The following is a 16,320-nucleotide window of genomic DNA, read 5'->3' as shown; positions in this document are numbered from 1 at the left end:
CAGAATAACAGCTCCCCAAGACAGAAACCGGAAACCGTGACTGTTTCCTCACATGCTAAGAGGGCCTCTGCAGGTGCGACTGAGTTACAGGTCTTGAGGTGGGAAGATCAATAAGGATTATTCATGTGGGCCCAACATAATCCCAAGAGTTCTTAAAAGAGGGAGGCAGAAGTGCCAGAGAGAGAGGGAGGGAGAGAGAGGAAAGAGGGACAGACGAGTGGGGAGAGAGACGGAATAGAAGATGTTATACTGCTGGCTTTAAAGACAGTGGAAGGAGCATGAGCCAAAGATGATGGGAAGCTTCTAGAAGCTGGCAAAGAGAAGGAAACAGACCCTCCCTTACAGCTTCCAGAAGGAACACAGCCTGGCCAGAGCCTTGATTTTAGCCCAGGAAGACCCACTTTGGACTTCTGGTCACCAGAACTAGAAGATAATAGATTTGTGTTGTTTTGAGTTTGTGGTAATTTGCTACAACAGCAATAGGAAACAAATACACCACCTATTGCCTTTTCTGAGAAAATTACTCAAGGAATTGCACCAGCCCAAACAACAACAAAACCCAATTAAATCAGAGCAAAGATTCTAAGACAGAGGTCAATAAAATCAATGAACCTAATAAAATGTGTGGTCAGTTTTGAATAAATACGGTAATGTGATTGTGAACTACTTATAGCTACTGAAAAAGAAAAGGTATAATATAAGGAGAAACTTTAAAAGAGCCCCAAACCATTCTAACAAAACCTAGAAGCTGGGAGAAGAGTGAAGCAAGTAAGTAACATAACAGTCACACCTGCTGGGGAGACAAGTGGAGGCAGGGAAAGTGGGCCAGAATGAGGAAGCAAAACAATGGAAGGGACGTGGTGTTTGGTATGTTGACAGAGAAAACAGATTTAAACATCACTGTTAAAATATGAAGTTAATAACAAAAAAGAGAGAGATACAAAGGGAGAAAGGAAGGATACTTTTAAACTGCCTAGTGATACTGAGGCCGAGGAGATGAGGAAAAACAATCAATCTGCCAAAGAAGTCAGGGAAAAGAGGAAAAATATATGAAATATAATGATCTATGCATAATGATATATAACATATCACAGAGAGAAAAAATGAAAATAGGATGTATTCAATACTTTTTTTATTTTTATTTTTTTTATTTAAAAAAATTTTTTTTTCAACGTTTATTTATTTTTGGGACAGAGAGAGACAGAGCATGAACGGGCGAGGGGCAGAGAGAGAGGGAGACACAGAATCGGAAACAGGCTCCAGGCTCCGAGCCATCAGCCCAGAGCCCGACGCGGGGCTCGAACTCATGGACCGCGAGATCGTGACCTGGCTGAAGTCGGACGCTTAACCGACTGCGCCAACCAGGCGCCCCTCAATACTTTTTTTAATAAATATGTCTGAGCATCTTCTATGTGTCAGGCACTGTTCTAGGTATCAAGACAGCTTTGAACAAGACAGACAAAGTCTGAGCTCTCACAGAAAAATATTCGATGGTAACAAATGCTATGCAGAGGGGCGCCTGGGTGGCTCAATTGGTTAAGTGTCTGACTTCAGCTCAGGTCACGATCTCACGGTTCATGGGTTCGAGCCCCACATCAGACTCTGTGCAGACAGCTCAGAGCCTGGAGCCTGCTTCAGATTCTGTGTCTCCCCGTCTCTGCCTCTACCCTGCTCATACTCTTGTCTGTCTCTCTAAAAGTAAAATAAATGTTTAAAAAAAAAAAATGCTACGCAGAGAACTGAAACAGAGATAGGATAGAAAGTGACAGGGTGACTAAATGAGATTAGGTTGTCATGGAAAATCACTCTCAAGAAGTGAAACTTAAGCAGAGATCCAAATGATAACAAAGGGCCAACCAAAGATCAGGGGGAAGGGCATTCACTGGCATCAGAGGGACTGGCTAGCACAGAAAAAGCCCAAATACGTTAGTTGTTGTAACAAATGTGAATGGTATGAATGCTCCCGTGGGGGATAAGCTTAGGAATTCCCTGGGCCTACACCAATGGGTTAAGGAGGCACAAAGAAACACAAAGTCATAAAATGCTCACACCTGAGTTTGGATAACCAGATTGGCACTCCAAGAATAGGGAGGTGCAAAGGCACCCCAAAATAGGGAGGGGTGCTGAAACCCCACAAATATATAGAGAGAGGCAAAGGCCTGAAATAGAATCAGCGCAAAGGTGCCCAATACATAGGAATAACAAGATTAGATGTTCAGGGTGAAAGCACCCCAAGTTTAGTACTACAGCAGAAAGCTGCTTTCATAGAATAGGGCCAGGGCAGGTAAATTGGTGAATTGGACTTTGGAACACTGCACTGCAGGCAAAGCAGCCCAAGGTGGCTTATTAACCCTGAGGTTATTCCCCCTGTCTCATCTCCTAGGCTGGCAAAGATAAACAGGCACAGCGCCTCCTGTCTGCTGTTAGCAACCATCTACCCATCTGCCCGGCACCTGGAATTTATTTTATATTGAGCCAAACCCCAAACACTGTGTATCCTCAAAATCCCTCTTTCCCCCTCACATCCACAAGTTAATGTTCCTTGTTTCTTTGTCTCTTTATACACACCCATCACGTTTGCAAGCCTTCTGATCTGAATAAATATGGGGCAAGGACCCTTATTCGGGGCTCTTGCCTTTTTCCCGGACATTAGCCATCTCTCGTTTTAATCCTGCGTTCGCTCTTTTGCTAGACAAAAGAGAACTTTAGACTTAGAGTCTACGACATGCTCCTATTAAAAAAAAGAACTACATGTGATTGGAGTTCAAAAATTCCAGCCAATATCTGTTTACAAAAAATTCACCTAAAACAAATTATCAAATAAAGGAAGAAAAGAAGAGGTGGGAAAAAATATATCAGCAAATTCTAACAAAAAGAATGTTAGAGTTAGCAATATTAATACAAAGACGAATTTAGGACAAAAGCATTAAACAATCAAATTTAAGATTTTATAATGATAAAATGCATAGTCCACCAAAAAGATTTAACAGCAATGAATGTTTATATATAACATAGTTGGAAAAGATATAAAGCAAAAGCTGCTCAAATTATAAAGAAAGAAATGGATACATTCAAAATAATAGGGAAGATTTAACATACCCTTCAGAGATAGAGAAACTAAGAAGACAAACAATAATCTAGAACTTTATATTTAGCAAATTTTAATTTCAAATATCCAAGAAATAGATGTGCCACAAAAGAATTTTAATAAATTCCAAAAACTAGAAATTACATAGGTCACATTCTCCAGGCATAATGCAGTGGAAATTAAAACAGGTAACAAAAGGGGCACCTGGGTGGCTCAGTCGATCAAGTGTCCGACTCTTGATCTAGGCTCAGGTCATGACCTCACGGTTCGTGTGTTTGAACACAGAGCCTGCTTAGAATTCTCTTTCCCTCTCTATCTACCTCACTCATGCTCTCTCTCTCTCTCTCTCTCAAAAATAAGTAAAGAAACTTAAAAAAAAAGTAAAAATAAAACTTTAAAACACTCTTCTAATTAACACATTAAAATGTAATGGAAATTTAACAGACTATTTAGAAATAAGTGACACCAGGAACACTAGAGAACAAAATCTGTAGGTTATGGGTCATAGCAGCACTTAAAGGAAAATGCATTTATTTATGAAATCACAAAAACTGAATATATATGAAATAAGTATTTAACTCTTAAGATGGCTGAATTATTCCTAAGCAACACACAACTCCAGAAGTTTAAGAGAAAAAGATTAATGGATAACATAAAAATGTTAAACATGAAAAACTATCATAAACAAAGTTAACTGGCAAGTAACAGATTGGGCAAAAAAATCTGCAACATACTTTCAGAAAAGGTCTGACATCTGTATTATATCAAGAGCTCTGAGGAAACAATAAGAAAAAGACGGCAAGGGAGAAAAATAGTCAATGGAGAGAGATAGGCAATTCCAGACAGAAGAAGAAATGGCCAATGATCACATGAAAAGATGTTCAAAGTCAGTAACAGTCAGGGAGATGCATTAATTAATTCCTCCAACAAATATTTCTTGAATGCTATTCTAGCTAGTAAGTTTAACAGTCACTATATTTATGAAACAGTTTATGTGCCTTAAAAGATAATGACACTAATGATAAAATATATTTATTATAGTTGTACTGTAAGAAACACACATGAAAATCAATGTCTTTACACCCATTCATTGAACAAACACAAGGGCTAGTGAGACACTATCAAAAAAAGAGAACAGGACACAATGAGATAACGCTTTACACCCACTAGGCAGATAATAATAGCAAGTGTTAGGAGAAAAAATTGGTGGTGAGGAGAAACTGGTTGGTAGAAGAAATGCAGAGAAATTGGAATCCACATATACTGCTGGTAGGAATGTAAAAATTGTGCAGCCACTCTGGAAAACAATTGGGCAATCTTCAAAAGGGTGAATAGAGAGTTACTATAATACCCAACAATTCCACTCCTAGGTATTCACACAAGAGAACTGAAAACATGTTCACACAAAAACCTGTACATGAATGTTTATAACACTGCTATTCTTAATAGTCAAATAGCCAAGAGTCAAAAGCGGTATGCAAGAAGTCCTTAATATTAAAAAAAAAAAAAAACCCAAATGTCCGTCAAGTGATGAACAGATGTGATATATCCATATAACGGAGTATTATTCAGCAATAAAAAGGAATGGCATACTGATCTATGCTACAATATGGACGAACTTCAAAAACATTATGATTTAAGTCCAAAATGCCAATTACAAAAGACAACATATTGCATGATTCCATTTATATAAAATGTCCAGAGTAGACAAATCTATAGATTGGTGGTTGCAAGGTTGAGGGGATGAAGAGATGGGGGATGACTGCTAAAAGGTACAGTGTTTCTTTCTGGAATAATGAAAATGTCCTAAAATTGACTGCAGTGATAGTTGCATAATTCTGCAAATATACTAAAAACCATTGAGTTGTACACACTTTAAAAGAGTGAATTGTATGGCATAGGAATTTTATCTCAATAAACCTGTTACTAAAAAAAGTGGAATGGGCAAGTGGAATAAAACTTTAAATAAAGGTTTAAAAAGTAATTTATAGATTATTAGAACCAGTTATCAAATTTCACCATCTGGTAACTATTCAAAAGGAGGTCTCTATTTAAACAGTCAATTTTGTTCAATTCTGATTCAATACCCTATTTTTACAATAAATCATAGTAGTAATCAACCAACAACAGTTACAGTTACAAGTCTCAGTGGTGGATTGAGACTCTGTATTTTATAATTTTAAGTCTATACATAAAGTTTATTTTACAAGCAATTAGTTTATTGGTGGATTATACCTCCTTCAAGTAAAAACTACAGAAAGTTAGGATAAAGGGAAGACACATTTCCTGTATTATACTAAAAGACACTTTTAAATTGTAAGATGTTGGGCAGAGTGAATAATAGGAGGTTCAGAGCTTGTACAAAAAAGGAACGTGTAAAATGAAGTCAAGTAGACTATAAGCTCTATATGGGCCCTCCAGTTTTTAGCACAATAGCAGGTGGTCAATAAATGAATCAGTAAATGAAGGAATAGCAATGAGATAGGAAGTGAGCAAGGGCTTTAGGTTGCTGGATAAAAAAGAATACCACTAATTCCTTCCCTAATAAATAGTGAGTGCTTATTCTAAAAGCAACCTATCTACAACATTTATATCAAATGCTGTCTTCCAAAATTCAGATTTATACACATCTGCATAGAATGTTCTGGGATAAATAGGAAATTGAACATTATACAAAAACTACTCTGGACTCCGAGGACAGTTACAGAACAAGAATTCTTTATCTGCAATTTCAAAAATCTAAAAAGTTCTGAAAACCAAGAGGTTTTGTAAGTTTAGAGCCAAAACTCATTTGGAGGAAAACCTGGCGTGAACTGATGTTAGCTTTACTTACTAATCAGACATTTCTCTGAGAAATACTAACATACTTGGAGGTGCTGCTCCAGACACTAAAAAAGGCTGTTATATAATATGCACTTAACTACCTTACTAAAATCTTAAAAACTCTCAATGCCAACCAATTTTGGCCCAGAGTTCTGAATAAGATCCTGTGTATTTAACATTCTCTTTGAAAGACTAGAAAGAAGCAGTGAGCATAATCTGATCAATAATGGATGCAGGATTCAAATGAATCACCAATCTAAGGAACATACACTTTTAAATATTTACTATGAAGAAAAAAATATAAAGTAGAATACAGCCATAAAATTTAGATTTTTCTAAAACAATTTACAAAAGGAATGAAAGCATATTTTTAATCTGTTTAAAAACTGAAGATTCTGAACTTACCCTTTCACTTTTCACAGAACCAGTGACATCATCGTCATTTAGGTGGCGCTTGAACTTGGGAGGCATATTTTTTACTCAAGAGGTACTTCTCTGTTTCCCAGCAGAACAAGTATTCGCCACCTTAAGGGAAAATGCATGTCATTATATTTGAGACTTGAGGGTGAAAGCTAAAGTACTTAAATAGTGTTCAAAGCCTTGTATGGTGGAGCCTCCTTGACTTCTCTGACTTCAACCACTGCCTTCCCACTTGCTTCATTCCGGGTGATGCTGTCCTCCATGCCAGGCCTTGATACATAAAAAAGTTAAAAACTGTGAGAAAATGGATGTAACTTGTAACTTGTGAAAGAGAACATGTGGGGGAAATCAGTGATTTTTTTTTTTTTTAAATATTTATTTTGAGAGAGATGGAGCACATGTGCGAGCAGGGAAGGGAAAGAGAGAGAGGGAATCCCAAGCTCCTTGCTGTCAGTGCAGAGCCCAATTCGGGGCCTGATCTCAGGCACCGAGAGATGATGACCTGAGCCGAAATTAAGACTCGGAAGCTAAAACGACTTCTGAACTACCCAGGTGCCCCTAGTGAAAGTTTTTATAAAACTAAAGAGCAGATTGCCTAGGAGTGCGGGAAATTTGGAGAAAATGAGGCATTAAATGCTTTAAGAGTTTAACCTGGAATTAGAAGACAGAACACTCCTAGTTCTCTAATTTTTAGTTAGTTGATTAAACCATGATTCCGTTTCAAGTGTGAAATAGTGATTTCTAGGCTTCTGCATGGAGTTGGCACAGTCAATCAGATAATTCATGCAAAAACATTCTGTAAATTATAACACCCTATTCTAAAGCACAGCACTAGGCTCTAAGAAAAGGGATGTTTATTAAATACTGTGTTAAACAGAGCCAGGATGCTGTTTTGAAGGGTTTTTTTGGTTGTTGTTATTGGTTTTCTTTGGTTTTATTTCTTTTTTTCCTACAGAAAGTTTCACAGCTTTTCATATGCTAATATGCATTGTGGTTTTCCAAGAAAATGCTTGAGTATGCAGCTTATTCAAAATTTCTGGAGAAAAAGCTGACATGCAAACATGAGTTTTCAGTTTCTTGGATTAGAAGATGGATAAAAAATGAGAATAGCTACTAGCTAAAGTACTGAATCTTTTACTATGTGGTATGCACTGTGCTCAGTGACTTACATGTATTTTCTTTTAGTCTATATGATACTCCTTTAAAGTAGGCACTAAGAAGCTAAAAGAGAATTTAATTTAGGAAAAGTAACTAATATTCCCTCTATCGACTGAAACAGCAGACACATAGACCCAAATTAACCAATGGCTATGCATGATCACTTTTAATATTTATTCAATTAGCTGCCTATCAAGTTACACAGTTCTGTTCTAGAAAGACCACTTCCCTATAAACAACCCAGCAGCTCTCTTTCCCCTTCCATAAGAAATCGCCTCTAAGATCTTTAATTAGGCATCAGTTTGCTAGTTAACATATACAAGCCCAGAGTCCAGTTTCATAAACCAAATAAAAGTAATATTTTAAGGTAGTGTCCTATCAAAACAAATTGATACACTTTTCTTTGATAAGAAATGCTTCTAAATCAGAAACCTAATCACTTGTAACAAAAATCAAATTCTTGCTACCTAAGTAACAGTTCTAGAGTTCATCCCACAATATCTCTGTCATATACATCTGGCCCATTTTATTCCTCATACTTTGATTTCAGAATAATTCATTCACACAGAAATATTAGACTCCAGGAAAAAACAGGAAGCAAGTTTTCTGAGCTTTTAATTATACCTGTATGTTATTTATCTTTTAAACCCAACAAAGGTGCTTCTTTAATATCCCCCAAACAGGCAGACTTACATCTTTATGAAATATACAGTAAAGCTACAAGTTTAATGATGAGCAAACACCATAATCAGGTCCTATAATCCAAGGACCAGCCTCACGGAGACAAGAAAAGTGTCTGACAACAGAAAAGCCATCAGCAAAGCATCAGGCAAGATTAACTATGCAACTGATTTGTGTCAAATAACTAGAAACAAAGAATGCTCAGAAATCAGGCATATATTTCTACCTACACTTTCCCCTGCAAACATTACACATGAATTCAGGGATTTGTGTCTGGGTAAATATGTAAATAAGAGAGCTTTCATCATGCATTTCATACTGAGAGTGGAACACCAATACACAATTCACTCTAAAAATGTCACATCACCATATGCTTATGTCATGACCATACGTTTACAATTTCGTGTATATATATTTTTTAAGAGGCAGTAGTTTTCTATTCAATGTCTTTACATGTAATACACTTCTAACTTGTTTAGTAAACGTTGGCCTCTTTTTTGCTTTAGGCACAGAACAAAAACCCCTATGTATTTCATTTCACACAAAGCTTGAATCTGGGCAGAGGTTTTCCTTTTCCCCGCCTCCATTCCCTTCTGACTCCTCTTCCTTATCTCCATCAACAGCCTTGACTGGTGCAGTTTCACGGAAATATGTGACTTGGACACAGCTTGGAGATGTTACTCACAAAAACTATCAAACTGTAATGATTCACGTCACCTGGACGTTATAAAACACAGCAGCGTTGGCGCTCTTTCTCCCTTGACTTTAAATAATGAAACAAATCCATCCCCTCCAGCAAGTAGCTCGGTTCCCCGCCCCCCCTCCACCCCAATTGTCGCACCAGGCCTCGTCCTCCGACATCTGCTCCTAACTCTGGTCCTTTCTACCCCAAGATACCCACTCACATTCCAGGGTGCCTCCCACTCTTCTCAAACCCTCCCCACGCCCTCCACTGTTCCATCTCCCAGAGCACCCTTCAATTGCCATTCTTCTCCCCCTCTCCCCCCCCTCCCGCACACCCCCGTCCAGGTCGTCCTCCTCCACGACACCTGGCCCGAATCCAGCCTTTCCCCAGTCGGGGGTCCCTCCCGACCCCCCCCCCCCCGCCCGCCCGCCCCAGGCGGGTCTCGCCGCCCAACGCGGACGTTGGGACGCGGCGGAACAGGGGCGTCGTCTCCGTTTCCTTCCTCCTCACATCAGCCCCTCCCGTCGAGAGGGCCGGCGCCAGTACCTGAGTCTCCCGGGGAGCTCCGGGCAGCTCTCCGGGGCCGACAGCGCTGGGAGGGCGGGGGAAGGAGTGGGAAGCGCAGAAAGAAAACGGGGAGGGGGAGACAGTGGGCGCGGACTCGGCGTCGGCCGCTCCGCCGCAGCTGCGCCCCCGCTCATCGAGCCGATCGGCGCTCCGCGGCCTGGCGCCGGGCGAGGGGGCGGGCCCAGGCGGCGGAGATGGTCGAAGGAATCGAGTGAGTGGAGCGCCTCCAGGGGAGGCGGAGGAAGCTGGGAGAAGTCCCTCAGGGCGCGCGCTGTACAAGCCCGGGACTGGGGTGGAAGAGGCTTTTAGGTGATGCTTTAGACGCAGCCCATCACCCTTGGCTAAAGAAACCGAGTAGAAAACAAGGAGGATGGTTCGCAGCCCCGGAACTACTTCGGATTGTCTGGGCCTTTCCGGAAGCTCTAAGTGACCCCTTGTTTATCGATGCAGTTAGACTAGCAGGGAGATATTGAGGGTTGCGAATCCCACCTCATTTTAGACGTTAGGAATCTCTGGTCTAGATTTACTGGCGGCTGCAAGCTAGTTTGGGTAGATTTGGGACGAGGACTCAGTGCTCTTTCCCCTGTATTCTTTTTAACCTAAAATAACTAGGTCCAGACACCGGAGCCTTCAGGTTTCAGTTAGGAAATCACCCTTGTATGGCCTGTCCACTGTTCTTTTCACCCTCCCCCTTCACCCCCTCAGTATCATATTTAAACTTCCAAGCCTGAATTAGGTGGGCATAGTAATCCAAAACCATTCTAGATAATGCTTTTACGGTCCCTTGTTTCACTTAGCCATTCCTCCCACACACGCCGCTGCTGGACTGTTTTACTCATTCCCCCCACCCCGATCATTTGTGCATTACGCATCTTTTTCACTTAATACGTGTGGGTCCCTTGTTGATACAGCGTTGCAGGCATTTTTCAGTTAAAACGTACCTAACTGGAAGATGCCCTGGCTGGGATGACTCTGATTATCTAATGTTCAATCACCTGGAAAGCTTTAAAAACTACAATGCCCAAACACTACTTTGAGATTCTGATTCAATCATCCTGGGATGCTGAGAAACAGCCGTGGGTTGTCAGTTGAAGTTTCTGAAAACCTGGCGTTAGACTCGCTGTGAGTTTACTACTCAGACCCAGGCTGACTTGGACAGACACCACCCACCTAGAAGGAAAGCTTCTTACAGTTTCTCTGCTTAGGCATAATGGTGACACTACCCTAGACCCCACAGATGACCCAAAAGTTATTTCCTTCTTCCACAGGTGATTTTACGTCTGTAAATCTGCTTGTTATGGGGTGTCTCCCTCCTTTGGTGCCTTAGCCAGTTAGAGTCTGAGGCACTTACAGCATCAGCCTTTCTTACTTACACAACTTAAGAGTGTGATTGAGTTGTAGGAGCACCTCACTGCGTAACTTGTATAACTAATTCTTTTTGTTTTAACCATAATTCTTTAGTTCTGCCAACCATTTTGGTAAGACTGCTGAGGGGAGGGGTAATGCCAGTCCCACCCCTTAATCACCTGAACAAAGTCCCTTTGACTCTCCCCTATATTTTGGAAAGGGTAGAAAATGTCACTTTACAGTTACTATGAATCAGATATACCAGTAAGCCTGAAAGGATATAAACAGCACTGGATGTAAGGTCAGAACAGGGTTCCAGGCTCACCAACTTGAATTATTTGGTTATTTTCACCCTATTTTCTCTTTCTTGAGCTTCAATTAATTATTCAGATGTTCATCTTCCAATTTTCTTATAATTTCTCTTTCATCTGATATATTTATTTTCTTGAAGTAGGCTTCCCACCCAGCGGAGCACAAAGTGGCCTGAACTCATGACCCTCAGATCAAGACCAGAGCCCAATTCAAGAGTGGAAGGCCTAACTGACTGAGCCACCCAGGTGCCCCTGAGCATCTGATTGATTCTTAAACTTTCTATTATTCCTTCTGTTTTTTAGCTCACATCATGCTCAGAGTTACCTAGCACTTCTAATTCCCGAGCCTTATTTATGCAGGGTTTAGCCGTGTAAATCAGGTTGCTTCGTGGCCTGCTTAGGATTCTTGTTTCTTAAGTCTGCTAAAGTAATTGTCACTGATTCATCTACTTTGCAGGTTTCAATATTTTGTTGTTGTCTCTGTTCCCATAAGGCAGAAAAAAAAGTACAAAACAATTCTAAGCATGTGAACAACCGTTCAACATCAGCCAAAATGTAAATCAAATACCATTTTTCATCTATCACTGACCGGGAAGGAAGGAATTTACCAGCAGATCTGCAATACATTCTCTCCCCTTATAGAGGAATACCCCTAGAAAAGCAAGCAAGCATGTAATTCTTAGAAATATGGAATAACAGACCTCCTGACAAACAAATTAATAGTATTTGCTAGTAAGGAGAGTTTATCTATGGAATTCCTTCAGTAAGATATTCCTGGGCTGGGACTGTTTATGGTAAACACCCCCGAAATCTGTGGATTTGAGGTGCATGACTGGAAAATATCATGTAATTTATGTAACTCAGCATGTAATGGAGATGTTCCAAAACTGAGTTGGTTGCTTCTGTGTAAGTGAGGTGACTACATATCTTATTTAGAAACCACATCTATGATCTTAGGCAGAGATGCACCCAACGCAGGAAGAAAGGACCTGGGAAACAGCACTGAGTCCTGAACCTCTCCCTATTTTGTGCCTCTTGGTCAGTGGTATCTTTGAAATTAGTAGAGTTTAAAATGGTAAGATCTCTGATTTCTGAGTCTAATTTGAAAATTTGATCCTTTTGCTAGCTCAATGGCAAAGATTAAAAAGTTTGACAACACAGTGATGGAGATGTGTACACGCGGTATTGTGGTGTGGGAGGTGGGAAGAACAAGCTTTCTTCAACACTTGGTGGAAGTATAAATTGGTACAAATTTTTTTAAGTTCAGGGTGGTAAAACACGTCAAAAATTATATTAAGTTCCTTTTGACCTAACAATTCTATTTCTAAAATTTATCCCACTGATATACTTCCCCAAGTTGTATAAAGGCATTTTCTAAGAATATTCTTCAAAGGATTTTTGCAACAAGCATGGAAAAAAAAAGAAGCTTTAACTGTCCAGCAATAGGAAATAAGTTTGAAATATCCATTTAAGGTAACAGTATATAGTGATTAAACTGAAGTAGATATACATGTACTCACTTAGAATATCTCTATGTGGTTTTTAAAATATTTTATTTATTTATTTATTTATTTATTTATTTATTTATTTATTTATTTATTTAGAGAGACAGGGAGAGAGAACACGTGAGCATGAGTGGGGGAGGAGCAGAGAGAAAGGGAGAGAGAGGATCCAAAGCAGGCTCGGCATTATTGTGAGATCATGACCTGAGCCAAAATCAAGAGTTAGACGCTTAACCAACTGAGCCGTGCAGGTGCTTCTCTGTATGTTACCGTAAAGTGAGAAAAGGTGCAGAACAGTACATGGACTCTGTTTCCATTTGAGCATCACATACAAAAAAACCCAGAAGGGCTGAGAATCTGGCATGGAATTTGGCATGAATTGCGTCCTCCCGAACCCCTCCCAATTCATACGCTGAAGCCCTAACCCACAATGTGACTGTATGTAGAAACTGGGCCTTAGGTAGATAATAAGGTTTAAATGACGTTGGTCATAAGGGTGACGCCCTAATCTGATAGGGCTGGTGTCCATGTGTGTGTGGGCATGGAGATGAGGCCATGTGAGGCCACATTGAGAAAGTGGCTTGCAAGCCAGATGAAAAGGTCAGGAAGAGAGGTCTCACCAGAAACCAATCCTGATGGCACCGTGATTTTGGACGTTTAGCCTCTAGAAAATTTCTGTTGTTTAAGCCATCTGGTCTGTGGTATTTTGTTATAACAACCTCAACGGACTAACACAGAAAGGAAACCTTTTCTCATTGTGTGGTATTTTGTACCATTTGTATACTACAGGAGAGATTCTCTTTCCCACTGAAATTGAGACCAGATGTTCATTGGTTAATTTAAAAAGTCAGGAGGCACCTGGGTGGCTCAGTCGGTTAAGTATCCAACTTCGGTTCAGGTCATGATCTCATGATTTGTGGGTTTGAGGCCCACAGTGCAGAGCCTGCTTGGGATCCTCTCTCTCTGCTGCTCCACCACTCACTTGCTCTCTCAAAAATAAACAAACATTTAAAAAAGTCAGTTAAAGTGGTAAGGATTTAAAAAAGCAGATATACTTTAATCTTTTTATTTTGACTCAAAGGTATCATCATACATTTACTCACTAATCTTTGAAATAGGGCCAAGACCTTGTATCTGAAAATGAATCTGTTGGTTGGAGTGCCCCAGTGTCTTTATTATAAATTGCACTGCTTAAATTGTTTATAATTCCCAGAGCATGGGAATCCTCGGCTTCAACTATTATCTCTATGAAGAAGAATCCAAGGAAGAATGTATTTAAGGGAAAGGGCACTTAGGAGAAGGTAGGCATTAGAGATAGGGAGAGCAGTCCATGAGAAGCGGTTGGAGCAGCAGACATGACAAGACAGGACAGTGTAAAAGAAAAAGGAAGGGTTATTAGCATCAAACTTCATGGGTGCCTGGATGGCTGTTGGAAGAGCATGGACTCTAGATCTTAGGGTGGTGAGTTTGAGCCCCACATTAGGTGTAGAGATTAATAATAATAAAAAAAAAACTTAAAAACCCCGTTAAAAAAATAATAAAACTTCAGGGGTGCTTGGGTGGCTCAGTCAGTTGAGCGTGCAACTCTTGATTTTGGCTCAGGTCATGATCCCAGGGTGGTGGGATTGAGCCCTGTGCTGGGGCTCAGTGCAGAGCCTGCTCAAGATTGTCTCTCTCCCCTGGCCCCTCTCCCCAGCTCACGCACGTTCTCTATCTCTCTCTCTAAAATAAAAAAAATAAAAAGACTTCAGAGAAATTGGTGGGGGGTGGAGGAAAGTGGGAATGAAGGCTAGAAAAAGCCATTAGATTTGCTGACTCACAGAACATTATTGATTTTCAAGAAGTATTTCAGTAACATTGTGGATGTGGAATGCATCTTGTAAGAGTTATTTTTTAGTGGAATTGCAGATTATAGATTCCACTTCCAAGAAATTTAATTGTAAAGGGAAATGGCACACTAAATTGCAGTTCAAGCAGCAGCACAATCAAGGTACTATCAGAAATGACCAAGTTATACATAGGAATGGGGAGTAAGGAGCCACAAAGAGAGTGAGACTATAACGCAAAATCAAAACAGAAATAAGGATGGGTGATGTCCCTTGCAGAGGTGGGAGGATCAGGGTTAGAAGAGTACCAGAGGTACGTTCTGGGCAGGATGGAGAGAGAATCCTTTCTTGGAGGCAAGAAGAAAGGAAGTGACTGATAAAGATACAGAGAAATTTTGAAATGGAAAAGAGAAGAAGTTAGGGAAACTCACAAGATCACCTAGAAATGTTCAGTAAAACTCAAGAGTCAATGTGAAGGGTCAAGGAAGCAGTGTTACAGTTGGGAGTGTAAAGAAAATGGAGAAGTTTTGGAACTTAACACAGTGAACAAAAGGATGGCTCAGCAGCTGAGAAGATCCAGGCTAATGGTCATTTTGACTGCTCCTTTAAATCAAGGATGTGGACTTAGATTCCTTTTTATCCTCCATCATATCTTGCACAGTACAAGCACACAATGAATTTATTGAGTGGGTTATGCTTTTTAAAGTTTGCTTTTGAAGGAGCAAAAAGACGCAAGAAAGAAGAAAATAAGAGAAGTGATAGAGAAAAGTTTTAGCATTCCCAGGGCATGGGGATCCTACAAGCACTTAGCCTGCTGCATGACTTCACGGTCACTAACTTTCAATACCAGTTTCATTTCCCGGGCAGCAAACAAGGAGTAATCTCTGCCTCCTTATTATCTTCTAAGAATATCACAAGCTCTTAGTAAAACAATATTGATACATTCTTGTCACCTTATAAGCAATATAGAGTTTTTCCATTTTTACAGATTTGCTTTTCTCTGAACTGTTTCATTGTTATAGCTTGACTAGCAAGGAAGAGTCTGGCCTATTGGCACTGATTTTCTTTTGGCATTTCAAGGTAACAGGAGGGGAAAAAAGAATATGAGCAATGTAAGTTTGTGACTCATAAAAATAAAATCAAGAAATGAACAGAGGCAACGTGATTACTTTAAACCTTAGTCAATATCATTGCCTTTAAATATTTAAATAAATATTGATTTTGGGATTCCACAGTCATTTCAGCTCATTATTCATTCAAGTCAAGTTACACTTGAACTTCATTGGCATTTCAAAATGCATTTCTTGGAGACACTTTATCTTTGTATCTTACTTATAAAGTGTAAACAAACAAAATACTTTAATTTTAATTAGCATTAACTAGAAAACAACTTTCTGAATCATCCATAGCTTGCCATATCCTATCCAATTTTCCCCTATGTTGTGGTAGATTGCATGTCTATTTTTCATCATTAATAATAAATCAGTTTTGGGGTGCCCGGGTGGCTCAGTCAGTTGGGCGTCTGACTTTGGCTCAGGTCATAATCTCAAGGTTTGTGAGTTCGAGCCCCGCATCCAGCTCTGTGCTGACAGCTCAGAGCCTGGAACCTGATTCAGACTGTGTCTCCCCCTCTCTCTGCCCCTCCCCCGCTCATGCTCTGTGTCTGTCTCTCTCTCAAATAAACATTAAAAAAAATAATAAAGCAGTAGTTTTCCTTCTGGCTCTACTTATGCTTGTTGTTTGAGTTTATTGAGCATCCAACTCTCCCCACTTGAAAAGAAAAAAAAAAAAAAGAATTAACAGAAAAATTCACAGTATCTTTTCTGTGACTCTGAATTCATCACATCTGCTTGGAATGTATACTTTAATGTTAAGCAGTCCCAGGACTGGAACATGGCATATGGGATTAAGT

At 39.9% G+C, this 16,320-nt stretch overlaps 1 protein-coding gene across 2 annotated transcripts in view; it reads right to left on the bottom strand.

Annotated features, from left to right (window-relative positions):
* The window catches only part of VAMP4 (vesicle associated membrane protein 4), a 48,125-nt gene that overhangs the window by 17,761 nt on the left and 14,044 nt on the right, over positions 1–16,320 (bottom strand). The window contains exons 1-2 of one of the 2 annotated variants that reach the window (XM_047076999.1): positions 9,402–9,575; positions 6,317–6,436 (exon numbers count right to left, since the gene is read on the bottom strand). In XM_047076999.1, coding sequence (XP_046932955.1) covers positions 6,317–6,382 — 66 coding nt within the window. In that variant the 5' untranslated portion in view covers positions 6,383–6,436; positions 9,402–9,575. Of the gene's footprint in view, positions 1–6,316; positions 6,437–9,401; positions 9,576–16,320 lie in introns of those variants that run through there. The other variant, XM_047077000.1, reaches the window with a different exon arrangement.

The sequence above is a fragment of the Lynx rufus genome, unplaced genomic scaffold (genome assembly GCF_022079265.1).
Source record: "Lynx rufus isolate CCGP_SWC_20201006 ecotype Redwood Valley unplaced genomic scaffold, mLynRuf1.p SCAF_15, whole genome shotgun sequence".
NCBI classification, from domain to species: Eukaryota; Metazoa; Chordata; class Mammalia; order Carnivora; family Felidae; genus Lynx; species Lynx rufus.
This window is presented reverse-complemented; position numbering and strand designations above follow the sequence as displayed.